This window comes from Manis pentadactyla, chromosome 18 (assembly GCF_030020395.1).
Source record: "Manis pentadactyla isolate mManPen7 chromosome 18, mManPen7.hap1, whole genome shotgun sequence".
Taxonomy (NCBI): Eukaryota; Metazoa; Chordata; class Mammalia; order Pholidota; family Manidae; genus Manis; species Manis pentadactyla.
The window spans coordinates 30742481-30769406 of record NC_080036.1 but is presented as its reverse complement, the minus strand read 5'-3'; the positions used below and the strand labels follow the sequence as shown (position 1 = coordinate 30769406).

Below are 26926 nucleotides of genomic sequence, written 5' to 3'. Positions count from 1 at the left end.
ATATCCTCACATTAAAACACAAATCACACCAGTTTGCTTAGTAAGAAGTTCTGAGGCCATTAGAAGTTTTGCTTTTACAATATTGTGGCCTTTGCAAAGCACACTCAAATATTTATTGCTGACAACATCAAGGGACGGATGGGTCTGTGGGAAGCATGTTCCTAAACCTCTGGAGTGTGACAGGAAGCAGAACAGCCCAGGCTCGACACCCCTGCTTGCTGTGTGCCCCAGCCCGTATCACGTCCCCCACCGAGCTCCAGCTGGGCAGCCCTTACCCCTTCTCAGCCCCTCCAGCCCGCACGGTGCCCCGATGCCCTGGCCTGGCCCCTTCCCCTCTCTGTGGGGTTTTGCCCTTTGTCGGGGCTGCTCCTCCAGCCCCTGTGGAGGTCGTGGATAGGGGGGCACAGCATCTTGTTGCCCCCTTGCTGAGCCTGCCACAGCTTCCGCTGTGAAGTTTCTGTTGAATGGAGTTAATTAATAGACTTTCACCCCCACCAGCATCCAGATGTTCATGAGCGTCCATGTACCTATTTTTGACAATATTATTTTGGGGAAAAAAAAATCCTTTCCCTGCCTGGACAGCCATACAGACCAGAAATGTGTTTGTTGATTGGGCTGGTTATAGGGGGGCCTGTGCCCCTGGGCTAATGAGAAGATGTCAGGGGCTGGGCTCCCAGGAGCTGCTTGGGGTCCTTGTGACGGAGGGAAGTCTCTGTTAGGCTTGGGGCAGGGCGGGCGCGCTTTCGGGAGAAGCCCCTGGTCCTGATCTTCAGCTCTTTAGGAACCAGGGGGCCGGGGCTGCCCGGGAGCTCCTGAGGTTGTAATTAGGCCGCCTATGGTCAGCCTACATGGCCGACGGTTGTGACTCAGCACAGGGCCACTGGGCGCCTGCCGTGTGGGAAGCACCCTGGCCTGGAGGGCACGGAGGGGCTCAGTCCGTGGCCAGGTGTGTTCACAGAGCTTGGAATCTGGAAGAGAGGAAGGATGTCCACCTAAGTAGCAGCATTTTGGGGATCAAGGTGGGCAGTAGGTTCCCAGGCCCACCAAGGTGCCCATCCCCTGGCTTTCCGGTCAGACATGGACCCAGGTTCTGCGGGGAAGGGGTTTTAGTGACATGATCAAAGCCCCGAGTCAGCTGGCCTTATCCATGCAGGTCTGACCCACGGAGGAAGCCATTTAAAAGCAGAGGCTTTTACAGGAGGCAAACGAAGGGAGAGCCAGAGGTTTGAATCACAGGAAGGACCCAGTGGGTGGCTGCTGGCTGTGGAGCTGGGGGGCCTGGGCAGCGCTCTGGGAGTGGTGTCCTGAGGGCCCTGCTGGAAGCCAGCGGGAAGTGGGCATCTCTGGCCAACAGCTGTGAGGAAACCTGTCTAACAAGGACACGCTTGGAGGCAGGTCCTGCCCGGAGCCTCCTGCTGAGGACCCCGCCCAGCCAGTGCCTTGATTTTGGCCTTGTCACCTGCAAGGAGCAGAAAACCCAGTGAAGCCCAGCCCACCCTGGACCTACGAACCCTGGGCTCCTGCGTGGGTGTTGTTTCAGCCCCTGGGGTGTGGTGACCACTGCGCAGCAGTGCGGTCGAATGCAGGGGCCTCCTGTTCAGGGCGGCAGCGTCCCTGGGCTGCAGGGATTTCCAGGCGACTGAGACTGGGTACCCGCCCAAGGAGCTGGCAGGTCATTAAATGACTAGAAGGATACAGGTTTGAAATAGGAGGGCCGGGTCACAGAGGGGATACGTACAAACGTGCTCTTGGTGGGGAAAGTGTGAAGAGGAGAGGCCTTCTCTCTAAAGCAAGAATTTAGGATGAGGGGGCGAGGGAAGCACTTTTAGTACCCTTCATTTGATGACGTCACCTTTGTGTTCTCCGCTAAGTGTCCGCAGCAGGTTGAGCTGTGGACTCCGACCTGTGTAGCCCCTGGGGCAGTGCCAGCCCGGGAGGTTCAGCCAGGGCAGTGTGAGGAGCAGCGGCTCCTCTAGTCGGGGCCCCTAGGCTTTTTTGGGCTGAAGCCTGTGGCTCTGGGTGCTGACTCGCCGTTAAGGACTCTTGGCAAGTGTGTCCGGCTCTCCCAGGGTCTGCATCGCCAGTGTGCCGTTTCCTTCTGAGAGGCCTGGAGAGCTCTCCTGGCCCTAAAGGCACCTTGCAGACATGCCCAGGAGCAGAGGAGCTCCAGGAGGGACGGGGGGGCAGGCGGCTTGACTCTAGCCGATTCTCTCCACCTCCCACCCTGATGCCTGCCTTCTGTGGCCACCTTACAAGACGTGACCACACGTATGTAATCTGTCGTCCAAAACTGGGCCCTTGAGAGTAAAAAGAGGTTCCACTATTGACTATGCTGGGACTGTAGGCATAAGCCAGGCCTGCCTTGGGCAAGCTGGCACTGTGGTCCCTCTGCGCATGCCAGCCCTGGGCGGGGGCTCCTCCCATAACCCCACCCGACCGCGGATGCAAAGCCACTCCGAGTCCCCAAGGAATGGCTGAGACAGGTGAACGCATCTAAAGATCGCTGCAATCAGAGGGAAGAATTGAAAAGCAGGAAACACACGCGAGAGTTACGAAAACCGCTTGCATGTGCCCGGCTAGATTTCTGATCCTGAACCAGGCACAGGCTGGCCACAGTCCCCTGCGGATGGCTGGGCTCCTGTCCCCCCGCTGCCCGTCCGCCCGTCTGGTGGGTCTGCTCAGTCTCTGTGGAGGGGCGGCCCCCGCTTCCCAGAGCAGTCGGTGCAGTGAAGAATACAGACCGGTGTTGAGTCCTGGCTCCCCGCTGCCCGGCTGGGACACACATCCTGCCCGGACTTCAGCTCTCTTGGGAGTAATACATCCCGCTGAGCGGCAGCAAGGAGGGGGCATTCTGGGAGTTACTGCCGGGGTGGCAGCATTGTTCATGGAGAATCACAAGCAGGAATAAAGCCTTCTCATGGTCAGTCTGCTTTCCACCATCAGCAGGCAGCAGCAGTCCTTGGCCACGGCCGTGGGGAAGTATTTCTCTCTCCGAGACTGACGTGCCCGGTGCCCTCTCTGCCCCACCTGGGCTCACCACTGTGCCCTCCTTCCCAAGGTTGTGACGTAGGTTAAGCAAAATAATACATGGGAAATGCTTCAGAATACCTGGCCCTTCGTAAAATCCTGCTGTTTAGAGCTCATTTCGGTGTCCTGGGACCGCCTCTCCACAAAGCCGCAGTCCTAGCAGCTTTAAAAGCCAGATTCCTAAAGGAAAGGGAGGCACAGGTGGGAACAGCGCCACGTTGCCTGTGAAGGATGCTGATCACCTGGCTGGCGCGGGCCCTGGTCCTGGGACCAGTCGCTGCCGACGCAGGTGGAATGAGGCCCCGAGGTGGGTCCCGCCCGCCAGGGGCCCCGTCACCGGTCGGTCACCAAGTGAGGAGGGCGGGATCGGCAGGGAGACAGCAGCTCCTCCCTGGGTTTCCCAGCGAAGGGACAGCCCAGGACTGTGCAGGGGCGGGTCTGGGCGATGGAGCAGCCATGTCCCCAGGTGGCTCTGCTGCCCCCCCAGGGTCCCATTCTCCCCGTGAGAGGACAGCAGCTTGGCTGCACTTGAGAACTGGCGCATTTGCACCCTTAGCTCTGTCCGAACACCTACGAGGCTAAGCAGCAAGAAGCGCCTGCCCCCCGCAGGTAGCCGTCCGCCCCCAGCAGGCTCCGTAGGCGCGCCTCTTGCTGTGGGGCTTGCTCTGCGGAGGCCTCGTGTGCGCCACCCGGACAGCCCCTGTGGGTGTCTGTGCCTGTGTGCACAGCGTGGTCACCCTGCAGAGAACGGGCGCACGCTGTCCCTGGAACAGCCCCCACGGCCCTTCCCGGCCTCTCCCTGCTCCCCGGGCCACAGGTTTTTGGATCGTCCTGTGTTGTCCGTCCTGGGGCCCTTCCTTTGCTGCGGTTCCTTATCCTTTTCTCTTGTTCCTCCCTTGCTGTTTTGGTTTTCCTCCTTTGTAAACCAAGATAAGATGTTTCCAGTTTTCTTAAGGATTCTTTTGAAGAAATGATTCTAATTTTTATTTGCAATTCTGTGGTAGCCTGGGGAGCTGTTTTATGAGCACAAAGCCTGCTTTTGTGATCTCATCCAAGACAAACTTGAGTCTTCCTTGCTAAAAAGGTTACTGCTGATCAAAATAATACTTAAAAAAAAAATCTTGAAAACTGTAACAGAAGGGCCCTCTGCCCATAGGGAAAGGTCCTCAGGTCCTGGAATCCTTATCCTCATTCTTCCAAAGCAGGAGCCAGAAAGGGAATATTCTTGGCTAAGCAGGCCATACAGTCTGTCTCATAACCACTCAACTCTACCGTGTTGGCATGAAAGTAGCCATTGATAATAAATCAATAAATGGCAATGGCTGTATTCCAACAAACACTTGAAAACCATGTAGTGAGCGGACCAGGTTTGAGCCGAACGTTGCAGTTTGCCAACACTCGTTCTGAAGCATTTCATGCTTTTCAGTGGCCCTAGAAAAATCACAGTCAAAAACCCTGAGATTTGCCATGATTCTTCCTATTTCATGGCGTGTAAGCACCGAACGCCGCCCAGCATGCTGGCTGCAGGCTCCCCAGGAGCTGTCGAGGTGGAGCCCAGGCCCCAAGATGCACAGCCACAAGAAGACGCTCCTCGCCCGAGGCAGTGACTCCGTTGTCAGGACTCGATCCGAAGATGGCGTGGATATTCTTTTTCCTGCACCATCATCTGCCACAATTTTTTGTCCTGTGGAAAACCTGGGGTGACTTAACACTCAAGAGAACATTGCCTGTTCAAAATAATATCGTACAGCCTTTCAGATAACGTTTATGATTAAATCCTTATGCGTTTATGTTGTGATGTAAAGTGGAAAAACGTGACTGTGGAACCTCAGCTAATTAAAAGAAAAGGACAGGTTTGCATGAAGACTGATAGGCAATAAGCCTAAATGCTGTGTGTGCTTCTGTAGAGAAAAATTGGGGTTTTTACTCTGTGTGTGTTTAATTTTTCTAAAAAGACCACTTCAGTTTTAGAACTAAAAAAGCATTCTGAGGAGAAAATAATGAGGTGTTCACCCTTGTAGCCTGAGGCAGTGTTCTGTGCCTCATTCTAAGGCCTTCCCAAATGCCCTCCTTCCTAAGAGGAGTCAGGAGGCAGGGCCGGGCTGCGGGTGACTCTGTGGCTGGGCCACTGTCCCCTCGGGCGGGGCTCAGGGCCTGCCGGCCACTTCCACTCCGGCTTCGGACCCCTCCAGCCTGGATGTGTCAGCAGCTGGCTGAGGTTCTCCTTTGCCCAGTGAAAATCCCCAGCTGTGCGGGCAGGTAGCCAGGGCCTCTGGACGGAGCTGGTTCCGGTGACTCGGTGGCCCTGCTTGCTCCAGCTGGACACCAGGGCCTGGGAGGCATGGTGCGTCCATGTGGAGAGAAGGAAGCCCGGGTGTTGAGGGCCCAGGTGCTGGGTTCTCCCTGAATCTAGGGGCTGGTGGGGCTGCAGGGGCAGAGGGAGGATCGTGGGGGCAGTGCCTCTGGGAGGGGGCTTTTAGTGGGGAGGCCTGGGGTGGTGCTGGGGAAGGAGCAGGTGAAATAGCACATCTCCTCTCTGAGCTGTCTGCTGGGAGCTCAGTGTAGGCGACCCCACGCCCGCTTGCCTGTGGTGGGAGTGTGGCCCCCCGCCCATTCCTGGGACTCCCTGCCTAGTGCCGGGGCTGGCCTCTTGCACACACCTGCTCCCCACATCTCCACGGCTGTTCAGATCGTCAGGAATCCCATTTGCACACAGCCTTTCAGGAGCATACCTGTACAGGGTCAGGCATGCTTTCTTTCCCGAGGAGGAGCCTGGAAACTGGGTTCATTGTGTCCCAGGAAACTGGAGAAGCACCCAGAAAAATAAATGCCACAGCCGCTGTCTGAGGCCGTGGCAGCAGGTCATGGAATGTGTTTTCCATTTCCTTGTGTTCTGTGGCTCATGTGCTTTGTGGCTGTGATTCATTTCCAGAGACACTTTGGAAATCTGACAGGCCCTCGTGCTGGCCTCCTTCACAGCCGAGAACATCCGCCATTTGGTAGATGATGGAGCGAGTGACAGTTCACAGTAGTGGTGCCGTCTGCGCGTGAGACGGACAGGTGTCAGCCTGGGGCAGCAGGCGGCCCAGCCTGGCAGCTGCGGGGCCCCCTGCGTGGGTGGTGCCGAGCTCTTAAGGGAGGGACTGAGCTCCTCTGGGGGAGCCCAGCTGTGCTGCACACGTCCTGCCGGGGACCTGCGGTGGGCGGTGAGCGTGGGGCCCCTGGTGTGTGTAGAGTGCCATGCACCCATGAGCCCCAGCCCCCATGGGGGTGAAGGCCACTACCTGCCCCCTTCTGCTCCACCCCCTCCCCCTTCTCTCCACACTGTTCCTTGGTCCCTGTTCTCACCCACTAGCATGTAGTGGCCTTGGCCTGTTTAACTTTTCATACTAAGATTGGTGTCTGGCATGTTGTAGGTGGAGTCTGACAAAGCAGACAGCTGTGTAACCGCTTTTTGCAGAAAACATACGTTTTTACTTGTATGATGTCACTCCTTGTGTTTCCTGCCAGAGAATGCTGGGAATTCCAAGGGACAGTCTGCGTGGCCCTGCTTGTCCTGGTTTGTCGAGCACTTAGAGGGAGTCCCATGCAGCCCAGGGGCAGGGCTCAGGCGCGCATTCCGGGGTCAGGCAGGGCTCAGGCGCATGTCCTTCTCTCTCTCAGGCCGGATCTTGGACCTGAAGACAGGGACCGTCAAGAAGGAAGGGCAGCAGTCGTCCATGAGGATGTGCATGGGCTCGCGGAGGTCCTTCATCTGCAGAATGAGGTCTGTGTGGGGCCCCACGGGCTGAGGCTGGGTCGGCCACGCTGTCCTGCTCTGCCACGGAGCCTTGGTGGGCTCTGTGCAGACCCCCCAGGCTGGCACAGACCTCCTGCTGGGGCCTCTTGGCTGGGGCGTGGAGCCCACAGACTCCTGGGTCTGACTGGGCAGGACCCCTTCCCCCACCTCATCCTGCCTGTCGCGTCTCCCGCCCCTTGCTGCCCTTACGAGACTGGCTCCCCCGTCACCTGTGTCTCATCCGTCTGCCTGCCTTCGGGGCCCTTGCAGTCCAACCCCTCTGGGCTCCATACTTCTGAACGTGTTTTACTTAAGACTTGCTGATTTCACACCTAATGTGTTCCCTTGTGCCAAGTCATACATTTTTAATTCGTCTTTATTCCATTGCCGACTGACCTGTTAAGGGCAGATATCTTGGCCCCACACGTGATTTGTGCTTGCTCTGAGGATTCATACCCTTGGGAGCGTCCCACAACCCCCAGCTGAACGTTCAGCCCAGACGGGGCTAATCCTTGGCTGTTGAAGCAACACAGGGATGACTGGCCTTTGGAGCAATCCGAGGGTCTCACTCTGCCCCCCAGAGGAGAAAGGACCCGGGTCTGGAGGCCTCAAAGTCAGTGCAGACGTCCTTAACCTCCAGCCCTGTGGCCCCAGACGGAGGCGTAGCATTAACCACAAGGCAGGTGGTGCAGGACCAGTTCAGTCTGTCCAGGGTGTGGAAATCCCGAGGCACTGACCTGAGGCGATGCCTGCTGGGCATTCATTCAGTTATTTAGAAATTCACGTCGTGGGACTGCCTTTACCACGTGCTGTCCGTGCTGGGAGCCAGCACTGAATTAGGCAGACGCAGTCCCTGACCCGTGGAACTCAGGTCAGCGGGGAGGATACATGACAGACTGAAGTCCCAGCACATGGTGTAGGAATGTGAAGGCCACTGTCGTAGTCTGGGGTGGGGGGTGGCGGTGATCGGGGGGCACAGAGCGCCCAGCCTCTGAATGTGTCTGAGGACAGAGCTGGCCTTCACACAGGGAGTGAGAGAAGGATTCAAGGGCAGAGCTACTGGCGGCCTGCCCGCCGGGAGAACGGACCTGCCGTGTGCCGAGGTGCGGAAAAGGGGTGGGGGCGTCAGCTCGGGGTAGAGGAAGCTGGCAGCCTTTGAAGATCGAAGGGCCCGTCTGACCTGTAAAAGGAGAAGATGCTTTAAAATAAGTATATATTTTCACTAATTCAGACTAATCTTTTAAAGCAACTGTACTTCTTCAACAAAATCAGCTAGTCTGCAGGCTTAATCCTTCTGGGGTCACGATTGCCTGTGTGGAGGGAGGCCCGCCCCACGGAGCTGCAGCCGAGCCCCGAGAGCTGGGAGAGGGTTTGCGTCTGGCTCCCCTTCCCTCCAGGTCAGCACCTCCGGCTGAGCCCACCCAGGAATCCTCCCAGACGACCAGGGTGGACGTCCCACCTGCCTCACGTCCGGGATGGTGCTAGGGTGGCGGAGAACGTAAACACCTCCGTCTGACCGGGGACTGCGTCTGCGCAGACCGACGGCCCTCTGGCAGCTGGTGGGGCTCCCGTACCCAGCGCCCACCATCACTTAGTGTGACCAGCACAGCAGGCTCCTTGCCCAGAGCCCTGGTCAACAGAGGGAATGTCCGGCCGAGCTCGGTGGGTGGTCAGTACAGCGCCAGCATGTAAATCCTTAACTGCACCTCCAAAGCAGTGCCCTTATGAGTACCTTTACTGGGAGCGTCATGCGTATGTGAGTAGCTTTGAATGCCAGGATCACTCCCTCTTGACCAAATTCGGGCAGTGCCCTCCCTGCCCTGCTGCCCCTCTGGGCTTCTCAGTGCCCCCACTGCCTGGAGTCTCCTGTGAGGTTTCCCCTCCAAATAAAGCAGGGTGGCGTCAGGGAGATGCGGGGCACAGCGTGCCCAGTGGCTCAGGGTGGTGCCAGCCACCGTCCAGCCCTGCAAACCTTCGGATGTTCAGAGCCTGGGGTGCTGCGAGCGGCTCCCGGCAAAGGCGCCTTAGAGACCAGGGCCCTCCTCTGCGCCCGCTGGTCCTCGGCCCCAGCAGCTGTTCCCAGGGCCAGGGCGGGAGGGAGAATTTGCATGGCCAGGAAGCTGAAGCCTATGAAGGTGCCTCTGTTGACCAGCCGGCAGCATCCGCTCTGAGTTGCTGTCTCTGCTCAGGCCTGAGAGGCCGCCGTCTGTCATCACGCCTCCCTTGTGTCCTGAGAGCCGTCCGGTCACCCTGAGTGGTCCGCAGGACTGAGCACGAGCAGGGCCCGCCTCCAGCCTTTCCGTAGGTCTCCCTTCTGGGCTGGGTCCCGAGACAGTTCGGGCACTTACTGCAGAGGGGTCACAGTGCCGGTGACGTCCGGGATCCGGGGCACGCAAGCCCGCTTCTCTGTGCCCGAAGGAGATTGCTGTAGGGCCACCTGAGAAGGGGTGCAGGCGGCAGGCAGGCCCACCCTCCTGACTGCGGCACTGTGTGTCCAGCCAGCTGCCGGGGTCTCACTCATTCTCACTGTTTGCCAAATCCTAGGTGTGGAAATGCTCCTCTGGACCACCTTCCTCTGAGCAGAATCACCACCATGAGGAAAAGGTTCAGGTCAGTAGCCTTTCTGCTGTGTTGTGGGCTCTGCTGTGGACAGCTGGCCTGTACCAAGCTAGGGAGTAGCCGGGCCTGCGGAGGGCCTCTGCGTCAGAGGGCGGGAGACACGCACGTCCGGGCTGCAGCAGGGCGATGGGGAGGGTGCTGGGCGGGGTTTAGTTTGGTCTTTCGGGCCTGGGTGAAGGAGGGAAAATGGGACAAGGTGGACGAGTGGACCCAGTACTCAGATGCCAAAGGGTCATGGCCTGAGGCCCGGGGGTCCAGCGCAGGCCCACGGATGCTCTTTCTTTAGGAACGGCCTCGGACCTGTGAAGGAGGGAGAGGCACAGTACGCTGTGGTGCACTGCACGGGGTACATCAAGGCCTGGCCTCCTGCAGGTAAGCAGAGCCTGCCTCTGTGTCCCCGGGGGGCTGCGTGCTGCTCTCGCCTTCCCACGGTGCCCGTACGAATGTTTCACAGCAAGAGGCAGGAAAATACTCTCCTTTGTAGTTAGAATGTAATGATCTTCGTAACTGGAAAAAGTCCGCTACCTAAACAAGGGTTTCTGCGGAGAGCAGCCCTGTAAAGTGACTGGAGCGTCAGCGGCCCAGCCTGTGGTCTGTCCCCCGGGGCCCATGTTGCACGACAGGTGCACCCAAGTCATTAGGGAAACTCAAATCAAAACCACAGTGAGACACCGCTGACTCTCACTGCGGTGGTTAAACTGACCACAGTCGGTGGTGAGGGTTGTGTGGCAGTTGGGGTGTACGTGGTGATGGTGCAGGCCTCTGGAGAACAGGTGGGCGGTTCCTCCACGTTCTGCCTGGAGTCAGCGTGTGACCCAGCAGCCCCACTCCTGGATGTCAGCTCGGGGGAACCGAGCGCATGCTGTGTCCACGAAGAAACTTGGCGTACGTGGTCACAGTGGCCCCAAAGTGGACACAACCCAAATGTGTGCATCAGCTGGTGAGTGGATAGGTTACAAGAGGGTGATCACAGAATGAATAGGGTCAGTGGTAGAAGGGGTGCAGGTTTGGTCCCTGCCCTCGGAGGGCCTTGCAAGCATCGTGCTGGGTGAGAGAGGCAGACACAGAGGCCGTGTGCTACACGACCTCCTCTACGGGAACTGTGTGGGGCAGGCACCTCCACTGGGCAGAAAGCGGGTCTGGGTTCCAGGTGTGCGGTGACCGCCGGTAGAGCAGCGTTTCCTCAGGGTTGCCCATGATGCTCTAAAGCCAGCGGGGACATATAGACCTACCGAAGGCGTGTTAAGATGGCAATTTCATGGTACCTGGATGATATCTCAGTGAACCCACCATCAGGCAAAACGTGCGTGGCGTTAGGCCACTTGGCCTCTGGGTCTGTGTGTCTCAGGGAGCCACTCAGGTCAGCCTGGGGGCAGCAGGTGCTCTGCCCTGCTGGACGGAGATTCTTCACATGTCAGTTAGGTCAGCTCGATGCACAGTCCTGCCGAGCACGGCTGCACCCTTACCGGTCACTCGCCTGCCTGGTGGTGTCAGTCTCCAGCTCTGACAGTGCGTCTGCCGTTTCTCCTTGTAGTTTATCCATTCTTGCCTCCTGTCTTGACACTGTTGTTTGGTTCATACCAGCTAAGGATTTTTATGTCTTCTTGGAGAATTGATGCCTTTCTCATTCTGTAATGCCCTTTTTATCCCTGACAATTTTCCCTGCTCTGAATTCTGCTTTGTCTGAAATTAGTGAAGCTGCTCTGGCTTTCTTTTGATTCTTGTTAGTATGTAACAGCTTTCTCCATCCTTATGACCCGACTGTGTCTTTATGTCTAAAGTGACTTCCTTGAAGACAACATGTAGTTCGGTGCAGCGTTTTTATCCACTCCGACCATCTCTCTCTCCACTGGTGAATTTGATCCACTCACATTTAATGTGATAATGTATAGTTTGGTTAACACCCAGCATGTTTGCTGTCATTATATTTGTTCTTTGCTCCTTTTCTCCCCCCTCTTTCTTTTGGCCTTCTCTGATTTCATTGAGCATTTTATATGATTTTATTTGGTTTCCTCTCTTAGCACATGAATTATATTCCTTTCAAAATATCTTTATCATTTGGCCTAAGTTTGAAATACAGATTTAAATGCACTTCGAGTGACATTAGACCACTTCATGGGCAGTGCAGACCCTCGTGGTTTGCTCTGCCCTCCTCCCTCCAGCCTCTCAGAATATTGTTCTCATCCACTTCACTCAGCCATGGGTGTTACCACCCAAACACTGGTGCTGTTATCATTTTGAACAAGCAGAAATGTCTTCATGCAGTGAAGAAGAATACAGATAGAAGATTTTATTTCCCCTTAGTTTATTCCTTCTCTGGTGCTCTTCCTTCCTTTATGTAGACCTGAGTTTCTGACCTACATCATTTTCTTGGGAGATACGAGATAAGATCTGTAGTCCCTCATGACCTGCCCCCCATTCTGTGCTGCTCTGAAGCCACAGGAGGTCTCAGCCTGCAGGCTGGTCCTGCCGGGGGCCCTGCTGCTCACTCCCCAGCGTGGCCCTTCTTGCCCAAACCGTGCCCCTCAGATTCTGTCCCAGCTGCTCGTCTGACGGTGGGGGTCCTGCCGGTGTCCGGTGCTAACGTTCTTTTGCTCAGGCTCTGGTCATTTCCACAGTGACTTGGAGGGACGGGAGGTTGGTAAGCGAACTGACCTCACTTGGCTCTTTTGAGCCCAGAGCACCAGTTGTACCTCCAAACTCTGCTTTGCAAAATGGGGGGTCCATTTCTTTAGTCACCAGCAAACTGAAATGCAAACTGCCTGCAGGTCAGCATTTCCCCAAAATACCTTCGGAGACCCTAAGTCCCCAGGGGAACCCACGGGAGAAGAGCTCCTCCCCCAGGTTGCAGATGGAATTCTCTGAGCAGGCCTACAGAGAGGAAGGCTCTGTATCTTAGTTTAAACCATGCTTCCCGAACGTATTTGGCCAAAAAACCACTTTTTTTTTGCCTAAAACTTATTAATACTCCGCAGAGAATATTTTGGAAGCATGGTGTGAGCAAGTGGCCTGAATTGCTTACAGCACAAAGTGGTTGTTTTCTTGCCTGCGTTTGGTGGAATGCAAAAATATGTCTTAATTCGGATGTGAGGATGTTGAGGCCCAGGGCACACCCCACCCAGTGCGACTGAGAACCAGCCCAGTGTCCCGTGAGGGCCTGCACAGAGTTAATGCAACCGCGGTGAGGAGTGGAGACGTACTTCCGGCCGAGGCTGAGTGTCCAGTTACGTTCCGTCTGTGTGTTGTTTGTGTTACTCAGGATTTATTTAGACCTGGTGTTCGTGAGCAGTGTTTCCAAAGACAAGGTAATTTAACGCAGAGCAAAATGGGCTTGTGAAACCTATTAAGGAATTGTTGAAATCTGTTAAAATTGTTGGAATTGTCCTGTTCCTATTAGAAGCTACTTTGATAAATGGGGCAGTGCCTGCCAGGAAGCCTTCCCTCCTGGCACTGCTCCTCCTGGCCTGGCAGCCTCCCCACGGCCGTCTGTTCCTTTTTGTGTTAGGACACTCACCGCGTGGCACCATGACCAGCTGGCTCTCTGTCCATGCCAGCTCTTTGTGAGCAGGAACCCGGCCTTGGGCATGCTGACTCTTTTGTCTCAGCATGGCACTGGGCACTTAGCGGGGAGCTCAGAAAGTGTGTCCAGGTTGACTGATCACGTGGCTCAACTTGGACCTGGCGTTGGGACCACAGAACGTCAGCACCCAAGAGCCCCTTGAAGGGTATCTCAGGCCAACGCTCCTCTCTGTGGAGGGGCCCCTAAGCCCTGCGGGTTCTGTGTCTCCAAGGACCCCGGTGTCCCTTCTCTGCCCCGGGACACAGCCCGAACCCCGCAGAGGAAGCCTGTAGCCAGGCAGAGCTCGCGAGAGGCCAGCTTGGCAAGGGGATGACCCTCCCTCTTCGGCCCGTGCTGAGGACGGCCACGTCGGCCTCACCGTGGGGATGAGAACCGGCTGCGCTGGGCGCCACGTGCCAGCTCTCTGCTCAAAGCTCAACGTGCACGTTCCCATCCAGCACCTGGGGCAGCCCTGTGGAGTAAGACCGATGGGTGTTACCGTTTCATGGACGAGAATGGTTGTTAGTCCCTGTTTGGAGCTTAGAGAGGCCCAAGGACATACATGGTGGGGACAGGGCTCTGCCGGTCAGTCACCTGAGTCACCATTGAGCCACTCGTCCCCACGGGCTTGTCTTCCGTCGCTGTTGGTGCCAGGTGCAATGACCATTTTCCCTTTAAAGCGGCCTTTCCTGGAACCAGTTCCGCCACCCGATGCACTCAGTGTGGGGCCTCCGTTGAGGTGGCCTCTCTGAGTCCTTGGCATCCAGAGAAAATCTTGTCATCACTGTAAAATATAAAGAAAATGTGTGCCTTCCTAGACTGAGAGCTATGTGCTCTGAAAAATTCCCTCCAAAGGATACAAATGGCTTCGTAGCTCCACATGCTTAGGCCACGGGCCACTGTCTAAGAGGCCCCCATGGTGGCCAGTGTGCTGTGGAGAGGGGCAGCAGGAGAGCCCAGCCACCTGTGGCAGGAAGTAACTCTATCCTTCCGTCAGGAATGCTTCCCTTCCGTAGCGTTTATCATTTCCTCACTCTCGGGAGCTTTACTCGGCTGGGCTTCTCTGAACAGGTCCCGAGATGTGCTTTTCAGGGACTAGAGTCACTAGCATCCATTTCCCAGGTGGAATGAGTGGCCCTGAAATTGGGGACCTGTGGGGACTTTGAGGTTTTTTGAAAAGAGACTTGAAATAGGGTCAGGGCTGTGCTTTGGAGAGATGAAAGTGGCGACAGGCCAGTCCTGGTCGGGGAGAGGCGGGCAGGAGGGGAAGGAGCGTGGGGTGTGGACGCACGGAGAGGGGAGCTGGCAGCAGGAGGGCGCCGTGGGGGCAGCCGCGTGCGTGGCCAGGGCTGGTAGAGGAAGGAGCGGGCTCGGGAGAGGCGGTCGCTGCCAGGGAGGTGCCGCACGGCAGGAGGTCACGGGCCCTGCAGGAGGCACACGCCAGGGGCACGGGTCGCAAAGAATACAGTTCCCAAGGGCGAGTAGCAGGGACTGGCCTGGGAGCCGGTCCGTGTGAGTAAGGTGGGCCCTGGCGGGTGGAGGCTGGTCGTCACGGGGAGGAACGCGGAGCAGGAAGGAGCAAGACACAGACCGTGGGGGCGATGCGCTGGTGGCCTGTGGGGTCACGGAGCGGCCCTGGAGCCAGCCCCCCGCGCCTGCAGCGGAAGCGCTGGAGCACCAGCGGGGCCCCCGACGGGACGCTGACAGGTGGGCCTCTGGATGCATGTTCTGCCGGACTGGGCATTTTCAGCTTCTAAAAGCTGGAAGGCGGGGAGAAGCCGGCCAGGGCAGCATGCCGTTGTGTCCACAACATTTTGTCACTGAAGGCTGACCACAGCGGCCACGGCCCACAGCTACGGCATGGGGGGTTAGAGGCGCCGGCTGCTTCCGCTGCCCTTGGAAACCCATCCCCTTTGTACTGAAATTCCCCCTCCCCCGTCAGAAGGACGACAGGGTGGCAGAGTCTCCTAGTGGGCAGGGGTGGGGGCTGCATTGCCCACCCCTCTCTCTGCTGGTGCTGAGACCCAGGCCTAGAGAGGGGTGGGCCCCCCATTCCTTTCCCTACATCCCCATGAAACCTCAGGGCGGCTTGATTATTACAGAGACTCAGCTCACTCTTTGTTTACAGATTACCATTTACTGGAAATGAAGCTCTGTCTTCTGAGTCCAAGTTTATACAGAAAATACCCATTTACAGCTTACCCTTCAGGCCAGAGAAGATGCAGGTTAATTTTCATGATTTAGTGGCTGTTAATTTGGAAAGAAATGTTGCATCTCTGCCAAATGTTTTGGAATTAAACTACCACCCTAGGGCACATTTTCTCTCAATCTGGTGATGAAGAGGCAGAGTTCTACAGCCTGCACGTAAGTACCCCATGGTCCTCCTTCTGGCACCATTGGAGAAAGAGGTGCTCACCTGCCCCATCAGCTTTCTGCACCAAAGTCCTGGTCTCAGGCTCTGCTTTGGGATGAACCTGAGCCGAGGTCCCCACTTGGCCAGTTGCCGGGAAGACTAGGGTTTGAACTAGGTTCGGTCCCTGGAACCTAAAGAATGGTAGGAGGCAGGTGGCCCCTAGAGCCCTTCCCCACTGACAGCCAAGATGATGGAGAACATGGGGGTAGGAGGAGTGTCAGGAGTGGGCGGGACAGCTCCGCACAGGCAGCGTTCCTCTCGGCCTCCCTTAAATAAGGCTGTTTATCACGACCTGCGTGGACCTACCAGTGAGTGAGGACATGAACCGTGCATTAAATCTTCTAACAAATTTGAACTTTGTTTTTCCTTCTTGCTAGAAGCATAATTCTGTTGATTTTTTTTTTTAAAGCTAAACCAAGGGCACTCTGATTATGGAGAGATGGGAGCACAACTCACTCACAGCGTGCTTCCTGAATTCACTTCCAGGGTGCCGGTAAACCAGCTTCCATGGTCTCCAGAGTAGAGGCCGTGAGCAGGCTTGGCAACGATCATACCTAGTGCATTGTGGGAAACTCATTTTAGGGGAATAAGGCAATCAGGAGCACATTCAGAAAACTGACAAGGATACAGGGAGGCTTAAACCATTTTAAGGGGAAGAACAGTCAAACCGACACAAGGATCCCTGACCTACAAAGGAGCAGACCCAGGAACATAGTGCATTCACGTGTCGGAAGGGCAAGGGCAGGAGAGTGTATGGTCCCAGGGACAAGTCTAGGACCAGCAGACAGAATGGTAATTCGAAACCCTATTCACAATGACAATGAAGAAAAATTAAATATTTAGGAATAATTTTAATACTGCAAAGTACAAGTGTATATGAGGAAAACTTTAAAAAACTCCTGGAAGACACAGAAACAGACCTAAACAAATGAAAAAACATCCCCAGTTCTTGGTTAGGACAACTCAACATTGTAAAGATGTCAGTTCTCCTGAAGTTTATAAATTTAACACAATCCTCATAAAAATACCAGCAAGCTATTTTATGGAGCTAAATAAGTTGGTATTAAAGTTCACGTGAACAAAACAAATATCTAAGAGTAGCCAAGAAAACACTGAAACACCATAAGGGAGGAATAGCCCTGCCAGATTCTAAAACACACAGTAAAGCTTCTATACTTACATTGCGTTGTACTGATGCTTAATAGATAATTGGCCCATGGGATAGGAGAGAAAATCCAGAATTAAACCCAAATACATATAGGAATTTGTTATATCATAAGGATGACATCTTAAATCATTGTATTTTTAATTAATGTCGGTGGGACAACTGGATAGCCATTTAAAAGAAGATAAAATTACATCCATATATCACACCATACACAAAAATAACTCCAAAGGGATTAGGGATCTAAATGTAAAAAATGAAACCACAAAATATCAGGGGAAAACGTGGGTGAATTTCTCTTTCACCTTAGTATAGGAAATGATTTTCTAACTATGACTCAAATACCAGAAATAATAAAAGACTGATAAATCTGACTACATAAAAATGATATATATTTTTTCAGTCAACATAAGCAAAGTCAAAAGAGAAGGGACCAACTGGGAGAATGTATGAATTCACATCATACACCGCAAAAGCTTAATACCCCTAATATAAGAAGAACTCTTGAAAATTGGTGGACAAAGGACCAAAATCCCAATGGAGAAATGGGGAAGAGACATGAACAGACAGTTCATGAGCAGACAAGATACAGAAAATGGTTCTCAGCCATGTGAAATATGTGAAATAATGTGCAAGCTCGTAATTGGAGAAATGCAAATTAAGACAACACTGAAATACCGTTTCTCACCTGTCAAACTGACAAAAATTAAATGATGTGACAGCACGTTCTGCTGGCCAACACGGGGCAGGGGGCCAGAGGAAACAGGCCCCTACATGGTGGTGGGAATACAGATGGGTAAGCCCCTTCTGGAGGGAACTCAGGCAATCCCTAACAAAACTCCAGACACGTTCACTTTGCAACCCAGCGATCCCACTTCAGGACATGCGTCTCTTCTGGGTGCATCTGAAGATACACTTCCCACTGTAAGAAAACATACACGTATGAGGTTATTCTTTGCAGATTTATTTATAGTTGCAAAATACGGGAAACACCTAACTTGTTTGAATATAGGGTAACGGTTGAATAAGCCATGGTCGTCTGCATAGTGCAGCACTACACGGTTCTGGAAAAGCGTGGCGGGGGGGAGCCCTGCATAGTTACAGGGTGAATTCAGGATGTGCTGTGAAGTGAACAAAGCCCGGGAGTACCTGCAGTGCACGGCGGCTCTTCCTAGTTGAGAGCTAAGAAAATACACGTGCATGTGCCCCTTGGTACAAAAGGCATGCAGGAAGCATAAACCAGAAACCAGACCTGGGTTCCCTGTGGGGGATGGGTGGGAAAGGGATGGCAGAGGGCACTGTGGCCAGACTGGGCTGAGGGCAGACTGACGTTCCTCTGGCTCTGAGGGCACAGACATGCTGAGCTCTGGCTCTCGGTGACCTAGTGTGAGAATATTAACGTGGAATGTCATGCAGCATGAAAGGGTCTCTACTTGACGGCTCTCCCCAGGAGATCCCACAAGGGCATACTCACCCACAGCCACTCTAACCACCTGCAGCTGCTCGTGAGCCGTGCACCATGAGTGACTCCGATCCAGACCCGCCCTGGACCCGGCAGAAGGTTCTCTGCTCCCCAAGGATAGTGATGACAGTCTTAATCAGTTCCTTCCTGTCCAGAGCACAGGTTTTCAGTCAGCGTGGCCGCCACCAGCTCCGTATCCGCCCTTAAAAACCTGGACTCCACCCCACTCGGGGCTCTGGTGCTGTGACCCTGCCTGTCACGTTAGTGGCTTCAGCTTTGGTGGGTTTTATTTTTTTGTTTTTGTTGGATTCTTCCGCTGATCACCCTTTATTGATTCACTGTCAACAGGTGAATGAAATAGTTATGTGACCTGAAACTCTAAGTGAAATTTCTTTTATAACTAAATAGTTTGGCCAAACAGATGAATATTTTGCATTTCATCTCCTTTAAATCCCTCTGTATATAATGTACCATGAATTTATCAGAGGACAGCAGGCAGAGAGGAGCAGGCAGCGAGCAGGGGACCGGCTAACTCATCGGCTGGCTTCTCAGGCCCTGAGCGGTCAACGGTGCATCTGTAATTTGTTTGCATAAATAAAATCCTGGGCACCTTTTTCCTTTCCACTCACTTGGGGCAGTTGATGATGCTGGCACTTCTCATTTCAGGGATGACCATCCCCGAAGAGGACGCTGACGTGGGCCAAGGCAGTAAATACTGCCTCGTGGCGATCGGAAGACTCCAGGTGAGCCGACGCCCACAGCCCTTTCCGTGTCGGATGAGGGCTGCTTGCTCCCAGGCGCATGAGCCTGTGGGTCTGGGTGCTGTTCTGGCCTCCTGGGTACTCAGTACTGGGTGTCGTGCCTTACTCTGTGGGGAAGGATGAGGCTGAGTCGGGAGAGGAGTGGGGTCTGTGAGCTCGGAGGGCAGGGTTCTGGCTTCCCCGAGGCCACACCGCGCCGGTTACTTCAAAGTAGAGTAGAGCCCAGATGCATGGTGCATCTCTCACCGCCTTCCCTTCCCCTCATGCCCTGTTCCCGAGACACCCTCTGCCCTTTGTCACAACCCCACACACACACTTCCCCACCCCTCTGTGGTGCCCGTGGGCTGTTCCCTCTGCCTGGCATGTCCCTGATTCTTTTCCTCTCCTTTCAGATTGCCTTCTGTTTAATTCCTATTTATGCATCTTGCAAGATGCCCCTGACAGGGGTCCTCAGATTCGGCCCTTGCCTCATCCTGCTCGCCTAGCCCTGAGCTCGTATGTCAGTCAGCACTCTTCACCCTCTGTTTCCATAGTTACTGGGTACACGCCCCTTTCTGGGAGCTCCTGAGGGGCAGGGAATGTGTCTTGCTAACCATGGAAATCAAACATGCTGAGTGACGAGTATAAAGCCGATGGGTCCCTGTCCGGCGCACACGGCGGCCCCCCGGGCTGACGAGGGGCACTTAACAGATGTGGTTCGCAGGACAGCAGCCACTGTGGCCCTTCTTTCCTAGATCTTGCCATTTTCAGACTGAAAAATAAGTTTGTTCTCATGTGATAAGCATCTGCTATTCCTTGCAGATGGGTGGAGAAAACACCTGGGTAAATTCTGTGCACAGATACCTACTTTCCACATCCTTTGACCAGTTCTTTGGGCTCACTTGCCATCCTTAGTGGGGGGGAAGTGGGAAGGGAGGGTGTCAGCACTTCTGAGCTCCAACTATGTGCTGGGCATTCTGCCCAGAGATTCGACATGCAGTGTCCCTTTTGAACCTCGCGACCACCCAGGAGACTAGTTTCATGATTCCCATTGACTGATCAGGACACTGAGGCTGAAATGTAAAGAAAGTGGCCTCTGTTACTGTGAGCCAGAGGTGTGGCCAGGGCTTTCTGAACGTCTCAAACTCACTCTACTAACCAGGGTGGATCTGTGAGGTAAGAGCTACACGGGGTCCCTGTTCTCTGTGTTGCCACCTCCGTCTCTTCTCCATCTTTGTCTCCGTCCAAACCACCTCAATGTGGGTCCCCCGTTCCAGGTGACCAGCTCTCCTGTGTGCATGGACATGACTGGGATGTCGGTGCCCACGGAATTCTTATCCAGGCATAACTCTGATGGCATCGTCACATTCGTGGACCCGAGATGCATCAGTGTTATCGGCTACCAACCCCAGGTACGTGGTTTGAGCTCACGGCCGTGGTCAAGGGCTCTAACTCCCCTTAAAGCATGCATATGTCATTTGTTCCAGATGCAACCTGGGGACCATGTAGGGGAGCACAGCACAGAGACCCGTGTCCCTGCCTGGGTAGCGTAATGTCCTTCAGAGCAAGGGACACGTGTGCAACTCACCACTCAGAGAGGACTCTTCATTTTTTGCCCTGGCCATTCTGTTTGGCTGCTTTTTCACAGACTCAGTTAAGATGCTCTGTGAAAAAGGGGGCTCTCTGATCAATTAATTTTGATGAGCACCAAACAGGAAATCTTGGGTATTTGGAAGGAATATTAATGGGAAAGGCTGCAAAGCATTGAGGTAAAGCGTCCTGTCCCCTTCATTTTGTCTGACCCACTGTTTCTCAGATGTATTTGAAGCGCTTTTCACAGGGGCACATTTTCAGGTCACTGTTTCAGACTTTTTTTTAAGTCAATGTCATGGGAAATGCAAAAAGGCAGGAGAGGCTGTTGCAGGTTGAGATAAACTAAAGAATAAAATATTATCAATGAGGGAGCCTGAACTGGGTCCTCCGCCTGCTGACGTGCAGCTTAAGAGAGACATTTGGGAGGCCACTGAGGAAATGTTACTGTGTATAGAATAAGGTGATTCTGTGAAAGAATGATTGTTTTTCTTTATGTGTGATATGATGCATTAAGGTTCTGCGAGATGTCATTTTCATGAGATACATGCTTAAGGGTAGAAAGTGATGTCTGCTATGTACTTTCAAACGATTCCACAAGAAATTGTCAAGTGTGTGTGTAGGCAGCAAAAATACTGCACTTATACTTATCTATTTATACATCAAAGAGAAAAAATGCAACTGTGGCAAAAGATTGACCATTGTTGAATCCTGGTAAAGGATACACAGGTTGGCTGACATTTCTGTAGAATTTAAATTTCTTTCAAAATAAAAAGCATTTAAACAAAAAAGGAAGAAAAGATATTTGTTCTAAGGGACAAAGTTGGGATACATTGAAACGGGTATTTTAATTACAGGTACAGTGGCCCTTGAGCGACTCAGGTTAGGGGCACTGACCCCCATGTAGTTGAAAATCAGCGTGGAATCTGGACTCCCGCAAGTCTTTACTAACAGCCTGTTGTTGACTGGAAGCCTTACCAATAACACAATTAACACATATTTTGTATGTCATGTGTATTGTGTACCGTATGCTTACAGTAAAGTACGCTAGAGAAAAGCAAGTGGTTCTTCACATTGTCACAGATCTCCAAAAATGTTTCCAATATTTGTAATGAAAGAAGTCAGCATATATCTGGACCCTCGCAGCTCAAACCCATGTTGTTCCAGGGTCAAATGTATATTTTTGAGCTGGAAATTGTCAAAATTGAAATACTGGAACCGCTCACATGATACTGCATCTCTACATTCATGCAAACTTGAGATTCTTGGATGGAATGAAGGGGGAAATAAACCTATTTCCTAATTGACCATAACCTCTGATGGCAGCACATTTCCAGCCATGTCCATTTACCCACCAGCACCTTCCATGAGCTTCTAGAAGCTTCTTGACACACAGACGAAACTTCCTTTCCACTGTCAGCGTTGGCAACCAGTGAGGCCATTTGCTGATTTGGGTTCCGATCAAGCAGTTAGTTTAAATCCTTTGCTGCCTAAGACCCTTCCAGCACACCTTCCTGCAATGCCCTGGGAGCTGCTTTTTGACGGTTTATCTTATTCTGGTTGGCTTCACTGTGAAACACACTTTTGTTTGGGGTTAATTTTAGGCCCTTTGCATAAAGCATAGGCAAGTGAAGGTAGATAGTAAATAGACTCTTACCAAGTACAGTACTTTTATGATAACAGCGTTTCTCCAGACACAAGAGAGCTCCTTGTTTAAACAGGTCCAGTTTTCATAGGCAACACAGCTGTCCTCATGATATCATTTGCTTTCTTTTCATGTTTGTTAAAATATGTTTAGTATAGTTTGCCTCTCCAAGGCAAACAAAAGTAAAATTGCCTTCTGAAGCTCCTGATCTGGTGCCTCAGGAAATTAGAAGTTGGCGTGGGTCACACCAAAGGGCCTTGGGATGGGGCACCGGCAGCTGCTCCAAGGTCACTCAAGGGCAAATCTGCATCCAGTGTTTTCCCCTTACGATGGGGTGAGCTGCAGGCCTTGGGCTGGAGGGGCTGTGGATGAATGCTACCATTTAACAGCGATACAGAAGTGATGGAAAATGGGACTGGGGGCTATTAAAGCTTGTCTCTTTACTTAGGATCTTCTAGGAAAGGACATTTTGGAATTCTGCCACTCCGAGGACCAGAGCCATCTGCGTGAGAGCTTCCAGCAGGTACCGCCAGCCTTCTTGCAGCTGGCAGGGAGCTGCACACGCAGCTGTGGCGGGCAGGACGTCAGCCCTGCGGTGTGCCAGGCAGGCTGCCAGGCCCAATCTCAGGTGTGGGCCGGGCACCGGGGGCCCCTTTGCAGGGAAGGAGCTGGCAGTCTTGGGGGAAGACAGACCATCAGGAGGCCACAGGAGAAGAGCAGAGGGTGGAGAGGTTAACCATGTGGGAAGAGGCAGGAACGCCTCTCCCCGGGGAGAGAACATTCTAGACGGAGGGGCTGGTTCCGGAGATGCAGAGGAACATGGCCTGTTGGGAGATTCACAGTGGCTCCTTACAGCCGGAGTGGCACTGGCTGACTCCCAGGAGGTGTGCGACGGTGAAACCTAGGCTGCCGAGCAAGTGAAATCCTCTCCGGAGGCGTTTAAGTGAGGAGTCCTTGGAGGGTTTTAGACGGAGCGATGGTTTTGAGAAGACATTTTGGTAGCCCAGGTCCGCAGAAAAGACAAATGTGGGAAGTAAGTGGACCAGAGACAAATCGGGAGGCTGTTTCAGTCGTCCAGGAGGAGTGGGTGACACCGGCCGGGCCAGTGGAGACTTTAAGGAGGACCCCACCGTGCTGGGTTAGGGACGCTTTGGATGGAGGCCGTGATGGGCAGCGGAGACCTGAGGAGCGCTTCTTGCAGCCCGAGGAGGACCACCTGCTAGCCGCAGCCTTACCCTGAGCTGCTGTGACCAGGCACCTGCCGGGGGCCAGGCCCCGGGGGCCCCTTTGCAGTCCCTGCTCTTAGTCCACAGCCGGCGAGGGGGTGGGTGTCCCTGCCTCCTCAAGGGAGGTGCATAAAGTGAAGCTCCAGGAAGTAAGGGTGCCTTAGGACTGCCGTGTGGTGGGTGTGAGCAGGGCCGCACTGAGAACACCTCTCCTGCCCCGCCCAGCAGCGAGTGAGCCCTCCGCGGGCCCCTGGGGCTCCCTGTGCCCCGGAGGACAAGGGCAGGCCGTGTAACAAGAATAGGCCTTGGAGGTACTTTTTTAGAGGGAGTAACAGTCTGTCATTCATCTGGGAGATGCAGCCCTTGATGTCCTGCCGTACAAGCCCCCAGGCCCACAGACAGAAGGGGGACCCCGTGAGTGCTGAGTGGGGGGCAGCCTCCCAGCCCCTCCTGCCAGCACACCCACTCCCGGTTTTCTCCCTGCGCGTCAGACACCTTTGTCACCTGCCCTCTTCTGCGTCTCCAGCCGTGGCTTCCCGGGCTCTGTCCCTGAGGGCCTCCTCTCCTTTCTCCCCGTCATGTGTCCCTGGTGGTTTGATCCACCAGCTGCCTCCAGCCCAGACTGGCCAGCTCCACGCCTGCCCGAGATGGGCACCCAGCCCCAGCCCCCAGCTCCCTCACACCACCAGACCCCCGGCTGCACGGGCCAGAACCTGACGCAGTCTCCCCTTCTCCTCACTCCCTGCGTGCGCCCCTCAGTCCTTGTTACCCCCCAAGGGCCCTGATGCGCCCCCGCCCTCTGTTCTGCCCGACCTGGGCCAGGCCACCCCATCCCCTGCTGACCATGGTAGCAGCCTCCCCTCTGCTCTCTGGTCTCACTCTCGTGCCCGCCCAAGCGTTCTGGAAACATGCATCAGCTAGGGCGCACCTAGAGCCAAGCCTCACTGCTCACGGGCCGGTGCCAGTGTGGACCTTGCCCTCCTGCCGCGCCCTCACTGGCTCCCAGGGCGGGTCGCTGGGTTCTGGTCCTTAAGCCTCAGGCCTTGGCAGGCGCCCCTCTGACAGGCATGCTGGCCCCTCACTCTGCACGTGACTGGCCCTTTCTTCTCTTTTAGGTTTTGAAGTGTCAATCTTATCTTTCCTCCACGACCATTATTCCAGTTTTTAATGGCTTTATCTATTTGTCCATTCATTTCCTTTGTTGTCTTCTCTGCTAAAGCACGAGCTCCCTGTGGGCAGGAGCCTCGTGTGCTTTCTCACCATCACCACCACCGAGTGTGGGGTGTGCACATGGGCGGGGGTTCCTAGTAAAGTAGCTGGAACAGATGGCACCCCATAGCAGCGGCTTTCATTCTGGGAAGATATGAAACTGGAGTGGTTGGTCTTTGCAAGAGAATGTCCCTGATGCCCGGGCTTTGCTCAGTGTGTGGAGTTGCCTTAAGCTCTGTGCCATCTCACACTATCTCTTTGCCCCAGGGGGGCCTCACTTCTCTGGGTACAGGGCCTCCCATCACTGTTCGTAACTAGCAGCCTCTCTGTTCCTCAGCCCTGCACACGATGTCGTCATCCCCACTGTTACCCCGGGGACACCGGGACTCAGGTCCCGTCACCTGCCCCGAGGCACAGCAAGGCAGCACCGAACCTGGGCCGGAGCCTGTCCCCCCCCCAAAGTGCCCGTCCCCGCCCGCCCCGCACACAGTCCCCTCCTCTGACAGTGCACCTGGGGCTTGGAATCTGCTGACGCTACCAGAAGCTGGTTGGTTTGGAAAAGAAAAAGGAATTTACCCTCTGACCCCGCCCTGGGGTCCAGCTTGAGTACTCGCTCCGGGAGCATCCGCCTCCGTCCTCAGGCGGCAGGCAAGGCCCGCCCGGGCACAGGGCTCTGCTGCCTGGTGGCCACGTGGCCAGCCCAGGCCCCCACCGCCCTGGCCCGGGTCCCCCTCTTGTGTTCTTTGGTCTCCAGCCACCGGTGGCCGGCTTGGGGAACGAATGTTCATGAAGGGAAGTAGCTCCTTTTTGCAAAGCATGGAGGGGCCGTGTCGCTCAGAGCCGGCCCTGGAGCTCGGGACGGAAACAGGTGCCCTGGAACGGCCCTGACATGAGCCCCATGGGGCGTGGTCACGTCGGCGAGGAGTGGGAGCTTGGCGGGAGTCCAGCCCCGGGGCCCGGAACCTGAATCTGCCCTGGGCTCTGTGCTGGGATGCCCAGTCTGGGTCACGGTTTACCTGGAAGTCAAGTGGAAGAGGGGGGCCCACCACCTCCCTCTGCTCTCTGCTCGCGCACCTTCTGTCTGCGGGCCAGGTTAATGCTGGGCCTTCACGTCTCACGTCATCGCGTCGCACCCGAATCGAGCCTCCGCCCGGTGGTGAGGCCTGGACAGCGGTAGTGAGCCCCTTCCATGCGTGGCCCCGTCCTGGTCAGGCTGCCAGTCTCCCTGCCCGCCCAGTGCTCGTGCTGAGTCTTCTGCCAGCGGGGCCTCCAAACGACAGCCCTGCTCACACTGGGCCCGCCCCCAGCCCAGGGGCAGGTCCTGTCGTCCCAGGAGCCCTCCTGTCTGCTTGCCTCCCGGTGGCCACTCGGCCCTGGACCCTTTGTCTGCATGGTGTATTTGGGGTGCCCTCTGCGTCAGGTACCAGGCCATCTATTGCGCCCGAGCTCGGGGAGCAGTTAGCAGGGACAGAGACTCCTCCAGAGGGGCTCACAGAGCTGCAGCAGACGCAGCTCTGGGGTCAGGCGGCCCTGCCACCCCGCCCTCCGCGGCCACTCTGTGGTCCTCAGGCCTTGCACGGGATATTTAAGTCCTCTGGGGCTCCGTTTCCAGATACACAGCACCGTGCTGGGGGTCAGCGGGGTGGCGGACCGCAGGGGCTCCACCCGCGACTCGGCCCCAGGCGGCTCCCGTCCTCCCTCTCTTCCTCATCCACAGCTCCAAGGGTGGGCCTCGCACTCGGGCACCTTGGCAACGTTTGTCACATGGAATTAAAAAATCCCCACCTTCGCAGGCATCCTGGCCAGAAGAGAGAGGCAGCGCACTGCGTGTCTGCAGAGTGCGGACATGGGGGTGGCTGCCTGCTTCTGTGTTTTGTACAGAAACCCACAAGTCCCCATGGGACAGCTCACCGCGCCCCCCTGAGGGGCATGTGGCCGTGACCTCTGGCCCCGTGGGGAATGAGCCAGCTTCCCAGGGGGCTGCAGATTTGCTGTGGACAGCAGCTCCTGTCGCCCCAGCCTGGCCTCACTTCCCCGCTTTGCCTCCATGTATGTGGTGCCAGGACTGGTCTCCTGCCTCCCTGAACTTTGTCCTATTTCTTTATCTGTTGGAATTTCCCGACTGGGATCCTTATTTCTCCCTCGGGTTTCACCTCATCTGAGCTCCTCAGGGGGGACACAAAGAGGTGGCCATCCAGCTGCTGCAGTGCCGGCCGTGGGGCCCGCAGAGCCATCGAGTCTGTCCAGGAAATGCACCCCAAGTGCCTCTTTGTGCCAAGCACTGGGCTGAGGGGGAGACCCAGGTGTCCAACTGCAACCCTACTGATTAGTAATGGGTACATGCGTGCAAATGCATAATGCATATAAATTACCATTTTATTGTATCTCCTCTCCAGGAGTATGTTTACTCCAATTTACCATGTTCAACAGCATTTAAGAATTTTTTAATGTGAGATATGAGGAGATCAATCCATGAGTGCAAAGTAACTACAT

At 54.9% G+C, this 26926-nt stretch overlaps 1 protein-coding gene across 5 annotated transcripts in view; it reads left to right on the top strand.

The window, feature by feature from the left end:
* Nucleotides 1-26926, top strand: part of ARNT2 (aryl hydrocarbon receptor nuclear translocator 2) — a 122366-nt gene that overhangs the window by 71337 nt on the left and 24103 nt on the right. For all 5 annotated transcript variants that reach the window (XM_036916114.2, XM_057494667.1, XM_036916115.2 and 2 more), the window contains exons 6-11: nucleotides 6691-6793; nucleotides 9350-9415; nucleotides 9711-9796; nucleotides 18690-18766; nucleotides 20041-20175; nucleotides 22447-22521. In XM_036916114.2, the coding sequence (XP_036772009.2) occupies nucleotides 6691-6793; nucleotides 9350-9415; nucleotides 9711-9796; nucleotides 18690-18766; nucleotides 20041-20175; nucleotides 22447-22521 (542 nt within the window). The remainder of the gene's footprint in view (nucleotides 1-6690; nucleotides 6794-9349; nucleotides 9416-9710; nucleotides 9797-18689; nucleotides 18767-20040; nucleotides 20176-22446; nucleotides 22522-26926) is intronic.